At 34.9% G+C, this 17,897-nt stretch overlaps 2 protein-coding genes across 4 annotated transcripts; one reads left to right on the top strand and one right to left on the bottom strand.

The window, feature by feature from the left end:
• Window positions 1–906: 906 nt before the first annotated feature.
• LOC111047502 lies at window positions 907–6,590 on the bottom strand. 2 transcript variants are annotated; one of them, XM_022333264.2, is made up of 3 exons: window positions 6,438–6,590; window positions 4,509–4,946; window positions 907–2,058 (listed from the first exon to the last, which is right to left on the bottom strand). In XM_022333264.2, the coding sequence occupies exons 1-3, from the start codon at window positions 6,514–6,516 to the stop codon at window positions 1,817–1,819; spliced, it is 759 nt and encodes a 252-aa protein (XP_022188956.1). In that variant the 5' UTR covers window positions 6,517–6,590; the 3' UTR covers window positions 907–1,816. The 2 variants fall into 2 exon arrangements, with proteins under 2 accessions (XP_022188956.1, XP_039279405.1); XM_039423471.1 differs by lacking the exons at window positions 4,509–4,946; window positions 6,438–6,590 and adding an exon at window positions 3,026–3,473.
• Window positions 6,591–11,709: 5,119 nt separating this feature from the next.
• On the top strand, window positions 11,710–17,061 carry LOC111047503. 2 transcript variants are annotated; one of them, XM_022333266.2, is made up of 3 exons: window positions 11,710–11,869; window positions 12,894–13,152; window positions 16,044–17,061. In XM_022333266.2, exons 2-3 carry the CDS (start codon window positions 13,047–13,049, stop codon window positions 16,304–16,306), a joined length of 369 nt encoding a protein of 122 aa, XP_022188958.2. In that variant the 5' UTR covers window positions 11,710–11,869; window positions 12,894–13,046; the 3' UTR covers window positions 16,307–17,061. The 2 variants fall into 2 exon arrangements, with proteins under 2 accessions (XP_022188958.2, XP_022188957.2); XM_022333265.2 differs by having other exon boundaries at window positions 12,801–13,152.
• Window positions 17,062–17,897: the final 836 nt, after the last annotated feature.

The following is a 17,897-nucleotide window of genomic DNA, read 5'->3' as shown; positions in this document are numbered from 1 at the left end:
CTCTTCATAAGGCAGTGCGTGCACAAGGCTTCCAGAAACCCTCCAACAATCACCAATACCAATGACCCTTCCCAACAAACCCTTACCCGTTTACTTCCATACACTAGTAAACAGATCTACAAACACCCAGTTGTTTGAAAATGACAAAATTTCTCCAATCATCAAATGCGGCCAACTCAACTCAAATCACTCCTGCAACTCAACTCAAATCGAATCAAATAGAAATCTCTTCTGCAATTCAAGAACCACAAGATACGGCAAGAGCATTATTTTACATTCTGGAATTTTGGCAAATGATGAATTAGAACACTTCTCAAACTTTTAGTACCTATTGTGTGATTGCGCCAATCTTCTCTGAGAATATTCTTCAAATTTTGAAAGTTTCTGCTGTAGGCCTAGCAAAAAACGATCATTGGAAATATATATCAAATGCAATCAATTGTTGAATATTGCATTAATAAAATTGATAGTGAAAAAAATCAAAAAGTCTTTTTGAATCTCAATTCTATTACACTGGGGACGTGCAATGTAAATCATTGGAGATACTTGAGATAAACTTTATTACTATACAAACTTTATCAATGTAAATCAGTCTGAGGATTTCCGTACTTCCCTGGCTTGAAGTTATACTTTTAAATCTTAATCCTGGACTTTTTACCAAGAAATACATGTCTTCGGGTTTTCTACTGCAGTGATGACACAACCAATTAATAACTTCATAAAATTGAACAGTATGATTCCGAATGAAATTAAGCTGGAATAGTTAACTATGATGTAACAAGAAATACCTGCTGATTATATATGTGACTGAATCACACATGCAAATTATCCTTGTGATGCGCATGCAAAGAAGATAAACGACTGCATTGTTAAAATTGGTAGGTGACCACAAACAACAAGGTTAAGTTGACAACAACTATAATTTATTCTTTATTGCACAAAAGTAAGAACAGAACAGGTGAATAAATAGAAAATTAATTACCAACTATTCTTGGTGTTGCCACCAGGTGGAAATTCTAAATCAATAAGAGGATCAGGAATATAGTTAAGATTAGAGCATATAGAAATTGAATAAGCGAATATAATTATTATAAACCATTATCACTTTGAAGCTTTAGAAGCATGGATTATTAAACTTATCGTATAAAATAATTGGATAGGAATTAGCACAACATTTTAAAATTAATCTATCATTTTATTATACACCTCGATCTTCATGGATAATCTCTTTCAAAAAAATTTCATAAAATCTAAAATAACGTAAAGAAGTTTATTGATGTGAAGAGTGAGTACAAAAATACAAAAGGGTAGAACCTTCGACATCAAAATCGTATTAGGCAGGCACATATTTTTATGCCATTCTAGGGTACGGTATAAATCTACATGTTCCAATCATTTTCAAAATCTTGATAAATAGATTTAGATCTATTAAACTAGTTTACGGCTTTGTCTTATAAAAATATTATAATGTCAGTCAATGAAGATAGTTTATAAAAAACTATCCGTTCGTTAATATTTGACTAAACGTACAAAATAGCGTTTTCCAAAGCGCGTCATTCTAATTTAAGGGCCCTTAAACTTAAAATTCAGTCAAAATCCATATGAAATCCACCTTTTTTATTTGGCTCCATCCCAATCGATGCTGCTCTTGACGTATCTTGTTCCTTCTATATTATGGCATCCATATACGTAGTTGCTGTGACGCAATCACTTATCCATATCGGGGACTTGTTCGATACGGCAGAAATAATATCATAGATCAAACTATATCTATAATGATATAAGTTGCTCTATGACAATATCAAGTGGTTTGACGTCAACGCTGCTGCTTTCGTTGTAGTTGCGGCGGCAACCCGTAGATGGCGTGACTGGTTGCGACGCCACCGGCGCCGTGACTGACGCTGTTCGCCATTATTGTGGTCCTGTGCAGCTGCTGCTGCTGCTGCTGACCTCTTCTCGACGAGTAGCCATCGTAGTCGTCTCTGTCCTCCCTCGACGGAGGAAACATGCCGAACACTATTGGAAACCACGCGTTGAAGGATGCCTTGGCGTTGCCACCTGTTGATTGGTGTTCAATGTTATTAACTGTTCAGTTTGGTTTAAACTATTTATCATATTATTCACTTTCAATTTCCAATGACTTGTGAGGCTTTTGTGATTTTTTCCTTATTCTTACAACAAGTACCTACATCATGAGAGAGGAATAATAAGTTGGTCTTGTCCCAATATAAAATCAATAAACGAGTAATAAACGCTTTTGTAGAACATAAACCATCATCAGCTTCTATATTATATTACAACCATTTGAATAATATGAAGCAATTGAAACAGATAAAAAGTATAAAGAAACCTCTGTCGGTAGGCAAATTCAGAGGAATACCGTACCGTATTCATTTGCTGACTCCACATTTAATTATTACGAAACCAGAAAATGTAGCATTTACCGGTGACAGAGACAGAGATTGATTGATTGATTACTTTATTTATGTAGATTACAATATATACTGGCTTATACACACTTATTTACAATAGCTTACAATACAGCAAAATTATTGATGAATTTTACATAATATAGACTGAAAAAATAATTATTGAACTGTACATGATATGAAGAAAGCTATTTGAAATAACTATAGATAATATTGTTATGCATCTACATAAATTGGCGGAACTTTGGACATATGAATGTCCATTCTTCGGAAGGAATATTCAAAATATCCTTCTCACTAACTCTCTACCAAACAAGAGAGAGAGAGAGAGAGAGAGAGAGAGAGAGAGAGTGAGAGAGAGAGAGATTCATTCTTTTCAATAATTCTCAAAAACCATTTGCGCATGGATCATAAACATGGATGTGTGCATCAAGAAGAGGGAGGTTGAAAGAGAGAGGAGACTGAGAGTTAGTAAGACAATTCAATAAAAATAAGTTAATCCAAGTAATCGAAAAAATGAAAAACGTGAAATAGTTTTTTCTAATCTTCATGAGATTAGTATTAACGACCTTTGAATTGATTAGAGGTTTGCCCACCTGTGCTTGCTTGAGCAGAACCAGCTGACCCATCCTCCTCCAGCCCCTCCTCAGCATCCTCCTCCTGTTGGTGGTGATAGCTGGTGGCCGGCCTCCTCCTTTTCGGCTTTTTTGCGCCATTGTCTGCGCCAGGCTTATCGGCGGCATCCTTATCCTTGGACGAGGTCTCTTCCTGTTCCGGCTTCGACCAACCCGATGCCTGGGGTGGGGGTGTGAGTTCGGTGTGTCCTTGGTTGTCCTGAGGCGTTTTCCAAGCCTCCTCGTCGTCGAGGAAGTAGGTGGGTCTCCTCCTGTTGTAGGCCCTGTTCCACTGCTCCAGGTCGGCGCTGCTCGCGTAGCTGGTCATGCCTCGGTCGGGGAAGTAGCCGCTGAACAACATACTCCGGCCAGGTCCGGCATCCCTCTTCGCCCGAAACAGCACAGTCTCCTTCATCGGTCCTGTCGAATCAGAAATATTCCATTAAATACTTTATATCTTTGTATACTTCTTCAATTATTTGGGGTTGTTTATGTCTTTTTCTATTATGTACATTTCTTAGGATATTAATCAAATCAAAACAGGTTTCATTCAATGACATCACTCACATAACAAAGATAGCGTTTATCAATTTATTTATTACTAATTCCATGCGTTATACTAAAATTAAAATGAAATCGAACTTAATTTTACACGATTTTTAGTTAAAGTATAGTTGTCCAGAAATTCAAATTAGGATTAAAAGTTTAGTTGGAGTTTTATACTGTATTAAAATGTCTAATCAATGATTCCCCAAGGAATAATACATTTCATTCAAATACAAATCAAATAATCCACTTAAAGCTTACTCGAACTCTCGTCTTTCTTCCGTGCAAACATTGACTTTGGAGCAATTTTTAAAAGAAAAATTCCTTTAATAACAAAACTTCTAGGATCTCATATTGTTAATCATTATCCTCAATTGTCAATTCTCATTTGTTCGAGCTTTATTAATAAAGATATCAAGTACTCTTGACTGGATGATTATTCTATATGGGAGATAGATAAATAGTAATTATTTGCTGAATATTCTTCAAATTGTATCAAATCACACAATCTAGACTGATACAGAGGTCGAAGCCCTCAGTGGAGAGTGGAGTGTGATTCAAAATAATGACATGAAGTTTCTATGAAATAGATCCGATGAAAGAACATAGATTCAAAAATGGAAAATAGAAATAGATTAATATAGAATTGATTATGGAAATACTTATTTTTCATAAGTATTGGAAAATAAGTATCGGGCACAACCCAAAACTTCCTCTTTCCCGAATTTTTCTTGATATTAAGTTCCAAAAATTAAGATAGCCTACGTATCACAGAGAGAGGAGACTGAGAGTTAGTAAGACAATTCAATAAAAATAAGTTAATCCAAGTAATCGAAAAAATGAAAAACGTGAAATAGTTTTTTCTAATCTTCATGAGATTAGTATTAACGACCTTTGAATTGATTAGAGGTTTGCCCACCTGTGCTTGCTTGAGCAGAACCAGCTGACCCATCCTCCTCCAGCCCCTCCTCAGCATCCTCCTCCTGTTGGTGGTGATAGCTGGTGGCCGGCCTCCTCCTTTTCGGCTTTTTTGCGCCATTGTCTGCGCCAGGCTTATCGGCGGCATCCTTATCCTTGGACGAGGTCTCTTCCTGTTCCGGCTTCGACCAACCCGATGCCTGGGGTGGGGGTGTGAGTTCGGTGTGTCCTTGGTTGTCCTGAGGCGTTTTCCAAGCCTCCTCGTCGTCGGGGAAGTAGGTGGGTCTCCTCCTGTTGTAGGCCCTGTTCCACTGCTCCAGGTCGGCGCTGCTCGCGTAGCTGGTCATGCCTCGGTCGGGGAAGTAGCCGCTGAACGACATACTCCGGCCAGGTCCGGCATCCCTCTTCGCCCGAAACAGCACAGTCTCCTTCATCGGTCCTGTCGAATCAGAAATATTCCATTAAATACTTTATATCTTTGTATACTTCTTCAATTATTTGGGGTTGTTTATGTCTTTTTCTATTATGTACATTTCTTAGGATATTAATCAAATCAAAACAGGTTTCATTCAATGACATCACTCACATAACAAAGATAGCGTTTATCAATTTATTTATTACTAATTCCATGCGTTATACTAAAATTAAAATGAAATCGAACTTAATTTTACACGATTTTTAGTTAAAGTATAGTTGTCCAGAAATTCAAATTAGGATTAAAAGTTTAGTTGGAGTTTTATACTGTATTAAAATTTCTAATCAATGATTCCCCAAGGAATAATACATTTCATTCAAATACAAATCAAATAATCCACTTAAAGCTTACTCGAACTCTCGTCTTTCTTCCGTGCAAACATTGACTTTGGAGCAATTTTTAAAAGAAAAATTCCTTTAATAACAAAACTTCTAGGATCTCATATTGTTAATCATTATCCTCAATTGTCAATTCTCATTTGTTCGAGCTTTATTAATAAAGATATCGAGTACTCTTGACTGGATGATTATTCTATATGGGAGATAGATAAATAGTAATTATTTGCTGAATATTCTTCAAATTGTATCAAATCACACAATCTAGACTGATACAGAGGTCGAAGCCCTCAGTGGAGAGTGGAGTGTGATTCAAAATAATGACATGAAGTTTCTATGAAATAGATCCGATGAAAGAACATAGATTCAAAAATGGAAAATAGAAATAGATTAATATAGAATTGATTATGGAAATACTTATTTTTCATAAGTATTGGAAAATAAGTATCGGGCAAAACCCAAAACTTCCTCTTTCCCGAATTTTTCTTGATATTAAGTTCCAAAAATTAAGATAGCCTACGTATCACTTCATCAAATTGAGTTCAATTCTCATTTGAAAAATAGATTACATATACCAGAGTTTGTTTAATTCAATTCATATTTCCATGATGTCTTTATTGAGATAATCTCGATTCACCAAATCCTGAGATTATCCTTTATGAAGAAACAAACGCAAAATAAATAATATTGTAAGATTGCCAACTTCAGCAATCGATATAAAAGAGATTAATTGCATTACAGAATATGAACTTAGACACTCAGATTTCTATAGCTAGTTGAAACTAATGAGAGACTCTGTCACTTGTTAGGAGAGTTATAGTTAGAGTCATTTTTATGGAGTATCTTTCGTAGTCAGAGTCCAATAGATCAAGGGATTGTACTAGGTACCTAGAACACTTTGATAAATGCAGTAATATGAGAAGAGAATGCTCTTATGTTTCAACTAGAAATGGACAGGATTGGAAATATAATTCAAACTGCCAAAACCTAGTAGCAGAGTTAGCGTAAGTTCCAAAATATATTTCAAAATGAAAAATCTCTAAAAAGATTTGAAGATTCAAAATCCCTGTATGAAAATAATTATTTTTCAATCAAAATGTAATTTTCTACAAAAACTCACCATAAATGTAAGCCGTTGCGTATGCGTTTGCAGATAGGACACAATAAGCCAGAAAGAACAAACAATCGAGAGGGGCCATTCTGGAGTGTGACTGGAGAGGATCTTCTCAGCCACCGGCATTTATAGATGTTCAGCATTCAACAGCCCGTTATCACTTCGGAATATAAACAAGCTTTTCAGTTGTGGGGCGGGCAGGGATCTGTTCCAAACAAAATGTGGACATAGGACGCTTGTACGCGTCTTGAATTTCAAAAATTAGCTGTGAGAAAAAGTATGCTTCACTTGCAAAGGGGAATAGGATGAGAGAGTGAGAGAGCATGAGAGAGACATTGGTGGGAAGATGATGGAGGGAACGATAATCAAGTGATTTTGATTGACAGAATACCACTTTGAATCAGTATGCTTGAGGATGATGGAATTTATAAGAAGAAAAAGTAATATTTCATTATTCATTTCAGATATGTATTGAAGAAGTTAAATAGCTTTATTTACACTTGCAAACATACATGTGCAAGCTATTACAGGCAATAGCCTGTTTTTTCTTTTCCGATCATTGTATTGTTAGTAACCTAATAAATAAATAAATTACTCGCAATAGTATTAATTTGAAATAGGTACTAATATTCATAACATTTTCAATTATTATAGAAATTACTTTGGTACTCTTTACATACTTTTTCACATAAACACATATAGTATTTTATGTGGAACGTAGGATAATGTTATTGTAGAAAGGTATGAAAAGGGTACTAGTAATTTCTATAATCATTGAATAGTTCTAGTAGCCCTATAACAATACTTCATCATGATATTTCAAAGAAACTGTTTAAAAAAATAGATTGTTTTCATATTCTTCATATATAGCTGGACTCTCTCAACTCAGGAATGGAGAATCCAACACAAAGTGGCCTTATCTTGCTAAGCTCATATCGTGTGTGCGTGAATGCACTCTGGCATTCGAAGAAAATGAAGAATTATTTGATGGATTCTTTTGAAAATTATTTTGTGATAATGAACAAAAGCAGAAGGTTACGGTGGGCGGGACAGGACACATTCTGAGGAAAGAAGAAACGCTCTGACAAACAGTTTACTGAGAAATAATCCTATAGGAAGGAGACCAGCTGGAAGGCCAAAAACTAGATGGTGGGACCAGGTCCGGAAAGATATGAGGAGGATGGGCCTAAAAGAGGAGGACGCGGGTGACCGAAACTTTTGGAGAGGCTTAGTTGACTGACTGGGGTACGAGTGGCCACCGCAGTAAGTAAGTAAGTAGTAATTAACAGAAATAATCTCAGTTCAATCATATAATTTTTCTATGATCTTTATTTAATCCATCACTTTTAGTTCAAGTTTTAGTATTGCGAATGTCACCCACATAGGCTCTTTTTCTGTGAGGGTAATGGGTGATTGATCAGATGACAAGCATGCAAATATCCATACCACCGTCGGGATCGAGCCCAAAAACCAGGCGTTGCTAACAGACTGTAGCAAGTTTGTAAATTCCCAGACCACTAAACCAACCTCTGGCCTGCTTATCAAGCTCATCTATTTCTCCATGGTTTGATATTAAGGTGCTAAAAATATTGACACGTTCATTTATTACAAAGTCCTACTAGAAATCGGAGGCATCTCAGATCGTCTTTTATTTGCTCCACCTATATTACACCGATTTCCCATAGATCTGATCTATTCCTTATCTAAACTCTCTCCAAGAAACATATTCTAATATCTTAATGTGTATAAATTTAGAAGTTTAGGCCTATTTTTACCCACTATTGTCATTATTCTAAGTTGAATAAAAAGGGGTTTGACATGTGCTAATCTATTAGAACTATTTAATATTCTGACCACATTTTTTTCTAATAATAAAACTCTTTCAGTAGGCCTATGCCTAATTGTACCCCACAATAGTATGCCATAGGTTGCAATACTCTGAAAAAAGCGAAGTATGATGATCTCAAATGGTGCTCAGGGCCTTGAATTTTCAATTGCTTAATCAAATATATAACTCTAGATAGCCTGGAAAAGATATTATTGATATGAGCCCCCCACGTTAGGTTTCTGTCAACAAATACACCTAAAAATGTTATTATTTCTGACCCATTAGCATTTTCTAAGCCTTCCCTAAGGGTGAAGAACATGGTTCTTCAGAACAGGTGAAGAACAAACCATGCCGCTGTCTGTTTCATTTTGGAGTCAGTGAGAGATTCTGTGAATCAGTACAATTATTATAAAAGGTGATGTCATCAGCGTACAGAATTGAGTGGCCTTCAATCAACTGAAGGTAGATAATATGTAAAATGATTTTTTCTTTAGAAGATTACTCGAGAAGCCATAAATGTCAACACTATCGGATGGTTTGAGGCTGAGAACAACATTATGAATTTCGAAAACGGAGACTTCCAGGAATGTGAAATTGGGCTTATCCTGATATCTGAAGGAAAAACAAAATTGTGCTTCAGCAAGTTCTGAGCTTTTACATTATGCTGAACGATTTTGTCATGAACTTCAGTCACAGATTCCAAGAAATACTAACTTATTCAACTCATCAGGTGTCAATGGGATGGGGTCTTTTTTAGCATTTCCCTGAACTGAATTTATGATCTTCCAAGCAGCTTTACATTATTACTTTCAGACACAATTATTTTAATATGTGTTATTAGCCTCATTAACCAAATTCTTGTAGGATATTCTAATATCTAAGTATGCCCACCTTGAGTCCTCGGCTCCATACCTCCTAAAATCCTGTGATTACAGTATACTTATTTAAATAGTGATGAAATTAAGGTTTCAATTAATTGAATGCTCATATACATAGAATCGGTGTTTTCAAACAGTATAGGTATACAGTACAGTATAGGTGGCATGATGCAGGAGAGCTTCTTGGATGGAAAACAAGGTATTCGTGATCTTGAAGATAAGTTAGCCTACACGTGAAACAGAGCTTTATTTGTATTCAAACCGTATGCAAAATCATGCGCCTTTTCCAATCACCTGTATTTGCTGAGACATCGGCAAAGTGTGATTTAATTTGGGAAGTGCGTCCACAAGAAGACACTGTCTCATAATGACAACCATTTCTATGCAAGACAGCCGGAGTCGGGTAGCTAGCTGGCATGGACGCTGCTACTGAATCTGAGAAATAGTGCTACTTTTCGCCACTGCCGCCGCTGCTAGGGTTACTGACAGCAGAAGTGCTCTGCACATGGCACATGATGAAAGGAAACAAGGATAGGAACGAAGTTGGAACAACTAGGAACAAAGTTGGAGCAAGAGGAACGGAGGGCGGAATCTGGATGAAGACTGAGGAGAGATGCCAGAGCACGAGCTCATTTCGTATTCAATTCCATCGCATCCTGCACGAGAAGTCCGCACAAAACCTACGGAACATTCATGTAATTTCTTAGTAATCTTTTTGTTCGATGCCAAAACGACCTCTTGCTATTCAACGAGAGGAGCGTGATGTCATTTCCATTGTCCAAGTACTTAATATGATGCAAAATTGTTTGATTCATTTTAATATCGTTTGCTGGATAATAATAAGTTAATATATTGTTCTAAGCTATCAAGTGAAGCTAAATGTGTAGCCCAATATTACTCTGATTTCAAAATAATGGATTTCAATTGAATGTCCACCTTATATTCATTTCACTGCAACAAATAAAAATATAGATTGATTGGTGTGGCACTAGTCTACAGAAATATCTTGCTGGTAATATTATGTATTTTTTATATAAAAATGTATAATCTTATATAATAATCATTATAATCTCATATAATATAATCAGTATAATCTTATAATGTATTATCATTATACCTAGTTCATGTACACTGATATAGTTCATAGAAGCTTCATGCCATCATAATTGTTTCTCAAAGATTTTCCTCCTAGTGGTTCGAGAGATTTCTAATGTAACAGATCCCACTTACATCCTGGAGTAACACCGAGTGCTATTAACCCCCTTCCGATATTGAAAAGTAATAACGTAATAGGCTACTACTTTCATAGAAGGCTACGAATAGAGCAACATACAATGATGATACAGTTATTATCTTATAAAAGACAATAATGTCCTCCACGTACTGTTGAAACGTTGTGCACACTTCTGCGATTCGCTAGACGACGACGGTAAGACTGCGACGATTTCAACCATTTAAAAACTCTCCCACTCCCACCCCTGACACTATCATGCAAATCGCAGTGGTTTGCACGAGACTTTATGCACTAAAAATAGTCCCTAAACTCAGCGTTTCATTCTTTCAATCTTTTCCAAGTTATAAAAAAGAAACCTCTCCCTGAACCATTCGGTACTATGTCAGTCATCTCCCCAAGAATAAATGACTGAGTATCAAGATGGATTTACTCACTTTATTTATAATTTTTGATGCTACAGGATTGAGATCAGTATGAAAATCAAATGAAAACATAATGCCTTCAACATTTTCACAAACTCTTTTAAAATATACTCTAGTATTCCTATAGTTTTTTCTTTATTCGTTTGTTTTCCCCACTTTTCTTCATTCTCTTTCCCACGTATTGAATACTGTTAGATCTACACAAATATTTTTTTCTTCATATCCATATTCATTATACATGAAATCAACAAATTCATCTTTGATTCCAATTCTTTCTGTATTAATTTTCTTCAGTAGCTTTGTCTACTCATTTGTTCTAATTTATTATTTTATTTTTCTTTCAGCAGTGAAGTGATTGAGTTTATTGGAAAACACTTATTTTCTAAGACTTTATTATTCAATATTGAACTCTCATTTTTATTACATTTTATTGTCATTTTCTTGCTTCTATTTTTTTATCATCTCTGCACATTCTGTATTGTATTTTTTGCTAACGACGTGGTTGAATGGTAGAGTGGACATTACTATCCAAACTTCGCCACGTCAACAAATAAAGAAGTCATTCTATTCTAGTTTGAATGTAGCCTTCTCTCACTTATCATATCTATTCAGATTAATACAAAGACATTATCTTGATATTATGCTTCAATAGCACCATACAAAAATCTATCAATTCACTTTCTGCTTCCAGCTTTTATCATTGTGTGAGAGTTTCACAACACACCTCTTTCGAGAGATTTAAAGGCTTTAGGCTTTAAGCTAGACAAAAGTCCGCTAATGATATCTTCACTGTAATTAATAATTAACAGTAATTTGAAAATCATCAATTCATAACATGGGTACCGCTGCGAGACACTGACACTAGAAAGAGTGAGAAGGACAAGATCAGAGTTGTGCAACAGGTTGTCAGTGCAGTTTTTTGGTCGCAGCTCTCTGAGTGCCGAGTTGCAAAATGCAATCAAGCCGATCATTCAGCTTTCTCTTGAAGCAGTAGCAAAAAGCTTCATTCTGTGGTTGGTTCTGGCGACTCAGAGGACAACGAACTATTCAGTCATTCACTCTCGTACGAGTCTTTGGTGAGTATCATTTTCGTTGACCAAGTTTCTTATCAAGTAATACCGTTCACCATCAATCTAATTTAAGCCATAACGTTTCCAAAAATCATTTTTTTGTTGAGTGCACTATCCTTAGAATAATTGTTTAGATTAATCAATTTTAATTTCAAATAATACAAGAATCATTAATAAATCTCTACTCTATTAAATTAAAACTTCATTAACAATTGATCATAAATTATATCAAAAACTGATGCTAAAAATCAAAATGATTCTCAATAAGCATGGTGCGAGATAATATTTTCGGTCTAATCATGGTAAGTTTACTGCGATGTGATCATTTTCACGGTATGTTCGTTAAAACAATAATACACTTGTTAAAACAATGAAATATTTGAGCTCTATGGAAAAAGAATCTACTCATACAGATTTGTCACAAAATTTTCTTGACTCCAAATTGTGATTTTAATTGACTTTTAAATATTTAATCGATTCAATTGAGAGGTAGCAGTTTTCCATTCCATATCTTCATTGTATTTTAAAAAGACGGGAATGTTTTGAACATGCATCTAATTGGATTGGAAAATATTATCGATTATTAGTCTGTTACCTCCGATTTACAAACCATCCTGGTTTGTACAATTTACATTTCCGATTAATGGTCCTTAAAAGTATTATCATCAATTTAGGGAATTCATTCCTCTCATAAGGGAAAAACTCTATAATTCTATCTAGCATGGTTTTGTTTGATAAAATTATCTAAACCTTTCCATGAAAAAATGGTGTTGGTGTAACAAGTTTAACAAGTATTTGATATGATACAGTTCTGTATTGGACAATCATTCTTCTAGTATCGAAGTACTAATGAACGTTCAGATCACAAAAACAATATAATGTATACCTATGCTAGATAATGCTATGAGGCTTGTTTTCTGTTATATGAAAACCGTAGGCGTCTCTGAGACAACGGTGCATAACTTGTTGGCTGAGTTGTAAAGCCAAACTTGTCATCGGTAAATCACTGGAACAAGTTTTCTACACGCAGGCCTTGATCAATCCAGTCAACTGAGAAGTGTCAACTTCTCCAACAAACGGACCACGTCTTGTGTGGAGGCGTCACAGCTCAGCATCTGTAGGTACTGAACTTGAGTCATAGTTGCGGACTGACTCAACTGCAGGGCGGTGAGAGAGAATCATCATGGAGTGGTCGATCATCCTTCCCTCGCTTCTGCTGCTCTTGGTGGTCGCCGGTGCCTTTCCCACCCCAGCCAACGACAAGACCTCCACCGGAACGGCAAGCAAAGGTAATTTCAAGTGCTTCTGATTTATAAATCTTATAGAGTTGTCATTATAACTTCTTCCGATACCGCTAAATAACATATTTCCAGGAAAACTAATAGACTTCCCAGTTTATCATACCTAGTGAAACTTAAATTTGGAATCGAATGGTCATTCAAGGTTTATAAGCTTGTAAACCTCTATGCATGTATTCCTATTTATACGCGTATTCCTATTTATAAATCCCATCCCACTGTACGTCAGATTTATTATGAAACATATTGTTCACAACGAATTTGTATCGTTTATATACCATGTACTAATTATTCATTAATAAATATTCATAAATCCATATACTCTGTGCTCTACAATGAGGTCCGCGTTATAATGACAGTGTTTGATTAGCAATGGTATATTGCTATCCTTGTCTATCATTCAACGAAGCGGATAGTGCTATCTCTTTCTCACTTTGCTCTGTTGCCAAATCGTCTTTTAACAAGGTAGAATTAATAATTGATTAACAAAATAGTTCATCTTAATTATAAAAATTCATTATGAAATAAATTATTGAAAAATATAATTTCTTGTTGATTGGCTTGTCTTTGTCTGTCTATAGGCATTGACAAGACAGAGGATTGGCAACGTTTTCCTCCTATCTTTCTCCACTGCCATTATAACGTGGGCCTCACTGTAGTCTATAGAATATTTAGTGATTTTTTTCAAGTGTATTATAGAGTAAGCTGGAAATCAGGAATTCAATGTGTAGCCTTAATAATATTCACAATTCACAATTAATGTGTAGAATTACACAAATCACAATTTTTTTATTGCGAAAATACCAGTCTAGTGATATTTCTTCCGTAATAATTCGATACATCCAACTCCATGCCCTATAGGTATATACGTATATAGACAGCTCTAATAGAACTACACTAGTTCTGATAACTTTTTCAATATATACGGTACCGTTAAAATTTCTTAGAATAATGTAACGAACATCTCCCTCTCACCAGAGAAAAGATTATATTTGTACTAATTGAATTAATGGGCTTAGTTATGGTCATTAAAATCGATTCCCAATGGTTCAGGACCCACATTAAACTATAACTATCGTGCATTTATCAGTTATTTCATACCATATGAACCACTTCTTCATCCAGCGCAATGCTCTTACCCAACCAATATTTTCAAATAAGTTACTATGAGATATGCATATATACAAATGTCTTCTCTTTTCCATAGCAAGGTGAATGGCAAAGTTGACAGTTGACAGCTATAATGAGATCCACGTTATAATGGCAGTACCGGTATTTGATTAACATTGGTCTTGCTACCCTTGTCTATCATTCAACAAAGCAGATAGGGCTATTCTTTTCTAGCTCCGCAACATTGCGTTTTTTTCAATGTAGAAATGTAATTAATTAACAAAATATTCAATCTCAATCATTAAAATGTATTATGTACCATCATTTAAAAATGATTCATGTTCTTGAAGAATAAAATATAATTGATTATTTTAAACAAGAATGAACAGTTAATATTACATATACCGGTATCAGCTATATCCTCTATAAAGAGCAGTGGAAAGGCAGAGAACCGGCAACTCTGTTCTCTCACCTTTATTCTCCTCTGCCATTATAACGTGAACTTCACTGTATTGTTTCATACGGTCAACACTGCAGTTTCATCAGGATTTTCTTTTAATTAGGAAAGTTATTTCCTGTACGGTACCTCTACACTACGTAGATAACTCTACGAGTATATTAGCATATTCATATCAACTGGAATACATAGTATAGGTGCTGTTCACAGTACCAGCTACAGTAGTTGCTACGTTGCAACTAAATTTGCATGTATCAACTATGGGAAATGTGACCATTTTCATGAACAACATGAATACGAATACAAATTCAAATTCAATTCAGCTTTTGAAACTGAAGTAAAGAGTATGCATTGCAGAAATTACTGTTGACAAGTTCGCAGACAGGTGAGCAGATTATTATGATTTTAGTAGCCTATAGGTAGGCCTACTGAATCTACTACTGGTTTTATTGCCTTCCTTTCGGTGTCTGAATATCAAAGTAGTAATAAAATTGCAAAGGAACGATCATAAATGTTGATGATGTTCATGCTGGGTCTACTCTTTGAATTCTAACTAGCTCAATGCATTTTTCTGCTCAGCCAATGGTAGTTGCCGAGTACTACTGTGCATGTACAAATTTGCAAAAAAAAATTACCGTGGGAAACCATTACAGGCTAATTGAAAAAAGGATGCTATTTCTGTTATGACAGTTTTTATTGATGTTATTATGTAGTAAAATGCATTATATTGATGAAGTAATGCATTCATAGATCATTGAGTGATTGGGTAGAAGGTTTCTATTTCAATCACATTGTTACAAATAAAAATAAGTTGGATCAACAACTAAAAGCCTAAATCATTATAAAAAGGTAATACAATAGGAAATTAGGCTGATTAGAAAATCTAATGGACGTAATACCCATATTAAATAAGTTAATAAAGTAATAATCAATAAATGCATTTCACCGAGATTTCTAAGATAAAGGGATGAAGTCAGTATTTGATTGTTATAATAATACAAAATGTATATGAATGATTTTGATAAGCATTCGACTGCTATCAATTATTAATTTGATTTTGTTAGTAATCTGAACAGTGAAAGCATAGTCTATATATACTGCAATATGGTACGGTAATTCAAAGTATTGTTGCTTGAAATTTGAATGTTAAACCTCAAATTTGTCAACTACTCTATACCAAGTCAAAATTCTAACATAAGAATAATTAGGACAAAATTTAATTTCCCAACTTTGCCCCAATAATTGTTACAGTTCCAATTACTGCTGCAAAACAATTCCGGTGAGATTAGTTTTGAGTGGTTTGTTTATTTTTCAGGAGGAGCGTTCAACCCGTCGTTCGACGAGATCGTAGTAGAATCCAGTTTGACGGTGAGAGGCAAATCAAGTCAGCGACAGGGCAAGAAGCTGGTAGTGGCTCCAACCGTTGACCCCGTCACCATCAAAATCGCCAGCGGGGTTCCACTGTCGACTGCCGCCTCCTCCCCCCTCTCTACCACCCCCACCACCCCTGTCACCCAAACCACTGCCACTGACTCTACATCATCAACACCATCACCGTCATCAGACAAACCTAGCTGAACTATTTAAAAATTGTGGGGAGACTAACAATTGCGTACGGTGCAATAATGCCCTATCATCTCAATGCGAACTTTTCAATAAATAATAATCAATCCAGATTTATTTTATACGGTAGCATTAATGTAGCATAGCCTACCTAAAGATTCACCAAACATTTCTAAAGAGACTTTGAGAATGTTTAGCATACCGATGAAACATTATGATATTATGTTGATGGTTCACAGAAGATGAAAAAGTGACATGGGATAACAGTAAATAAATTATAACTTTGAACGTTTTTATGATTAATAAGGACTAGTATCAATTTGATAGCAATAAACTATCGTAAGTTTTCCTTCTGAATCTATTTATAATATTATAAATACAAATTCCAAAGCGAAAAAATTAGCTGTTTACTTGTCTGATGAAGATGAATTCGAAGTAATTTAGCGATTGTTCGATTCAAAAAGTATAATGTTATATTTCTCAATAAAGATAATGCATGATGTGTTTCATGTTGATATTTTTCGTATCGAGAACCTCTCCCTTGTTTCAGAATAGAAATACAGTAGTCTACATGAGGTTGTTTTTAAAACAACAAATTATTCCAATTTTGATCAATGATTGAGAATATATATTACGTGACTGTGATCATTTATGTCGTATATTTCAACAACAAACTCGAATTAAATTCAAAATGTTTATGAAAAAGGACTATTATAATTTTATATTGATAGTTTTATTCAATAATAAAGATGTGGATTATTTTACTGTCATGTTCCGAGTAAATTTATTTCCATAGTTTTTATCCCAAGTTTTATTAATCATCAACGAGGTAATTTTAGTTATACCGTAACTAATGATATTTATCTTTTTTGTAATATTGTGTTCAAAGTTTGAACATCAAACTAAAATCATATTATTTTTCCACTGAATTAAAATATTCTAGTATTGGTCATAAAATAATTCACTTTCACTCGATCAATTCAAATATTTCTTCGAAAATTAGATGAGTCATTTCATAATAAAATGTGCCACTATCTTCTTATGAATACTCTGCTTGTCACAGAGGTAGCTTACCATCCATCCATTGTGGTCTCAACACTAGTAACATTTATTGAAAATGTGGATTAAGTCACAAAAAACTTCAAGGGAACAACTCTCTACATAATGAATTTTCCAATGCCATTCTCCAAATTACAGAACCAATGAATGATTTCCATTGAAATTTTTCACAGAAGTATAAATTAATGTCATTTCATTCATAGAATAACAAAATAATGCTTAGACTACTGTCGCAGACGATTATTTTCTCACACAAATCATACAAGCCGGATTAGCAGGATGAATCACTGCCATCTCAGAAAACACTCCTCTCCAGGACCAATGAACTCTAATGTTGGATAGTACTGAGACAGGTGGCTTTTTGGCCAAAATCCAAACAACGTACTTCGGAAGAATTCGCAAACTTGGCCCACAACTTTGTAGACAGTGAATTTCACTGAATCCATCAAATCCAAATGAATGAGACCTCCATCTCACATTTGTCACGTTTCAAGTGAGAATAAAAATACTGAGTTTGACGAATTTTTAATTTGTCATCCTGCATCAT

This window comes from Nilaparvata lugens, chromosome 1 (genome assembly GCF_014356525.2).
Source record: "Nilaparvata lugens isolate BPH chromosome 1, ASM1435652v1, whole genome shotgun sequence".
Lineage (NCBI taxonomy): Eukaryota > Metazoa > Arthropoda > Insecta > Hemiptera > Delphacidae > Nilaparvata > Nilaparvata lugens.
This window is presented reverse-complemented; position numbering and strand designations above follow the sequence as displayed.

Coding starts and splice junctions, on each gene's coding strand:
- LOC111047502 (XM_022333264.2), bottom strand. CDS start 6,516: ATGGCCCCTCTCGATTGTTTGTTCTTTCTGGCTTATTGTGTCCTATCT. Junction 4,947..6,437: donor CGCAACGGCTTACATTTATG/GTGAGTTTTTGT, acceptor CTGATTCGACAG/GACCGATGAAGGAGACTGTG. Junction 2,059..4,508: donor TTCTGCTCAAGCAAGCACAG/GTGGGCAAACCT, acceptor ACCAATCAACAG/GTGGCAACGCCAAGGCATCC.
- LOC111047503 (XM_022333266.2), top strand. CDS start 13,047: ATGGAGTGGTCGATCATCCTTCCCTCGCTTCTGCTGCTCTTGGTGGTC. Junction 13,153..16,043: donor CACCGGAACGGCAAGCAAAG/GTAATTTCAAGT, acceptor TTTATTTTTCAG/GAGGAGCGTTCAACCCGTCG.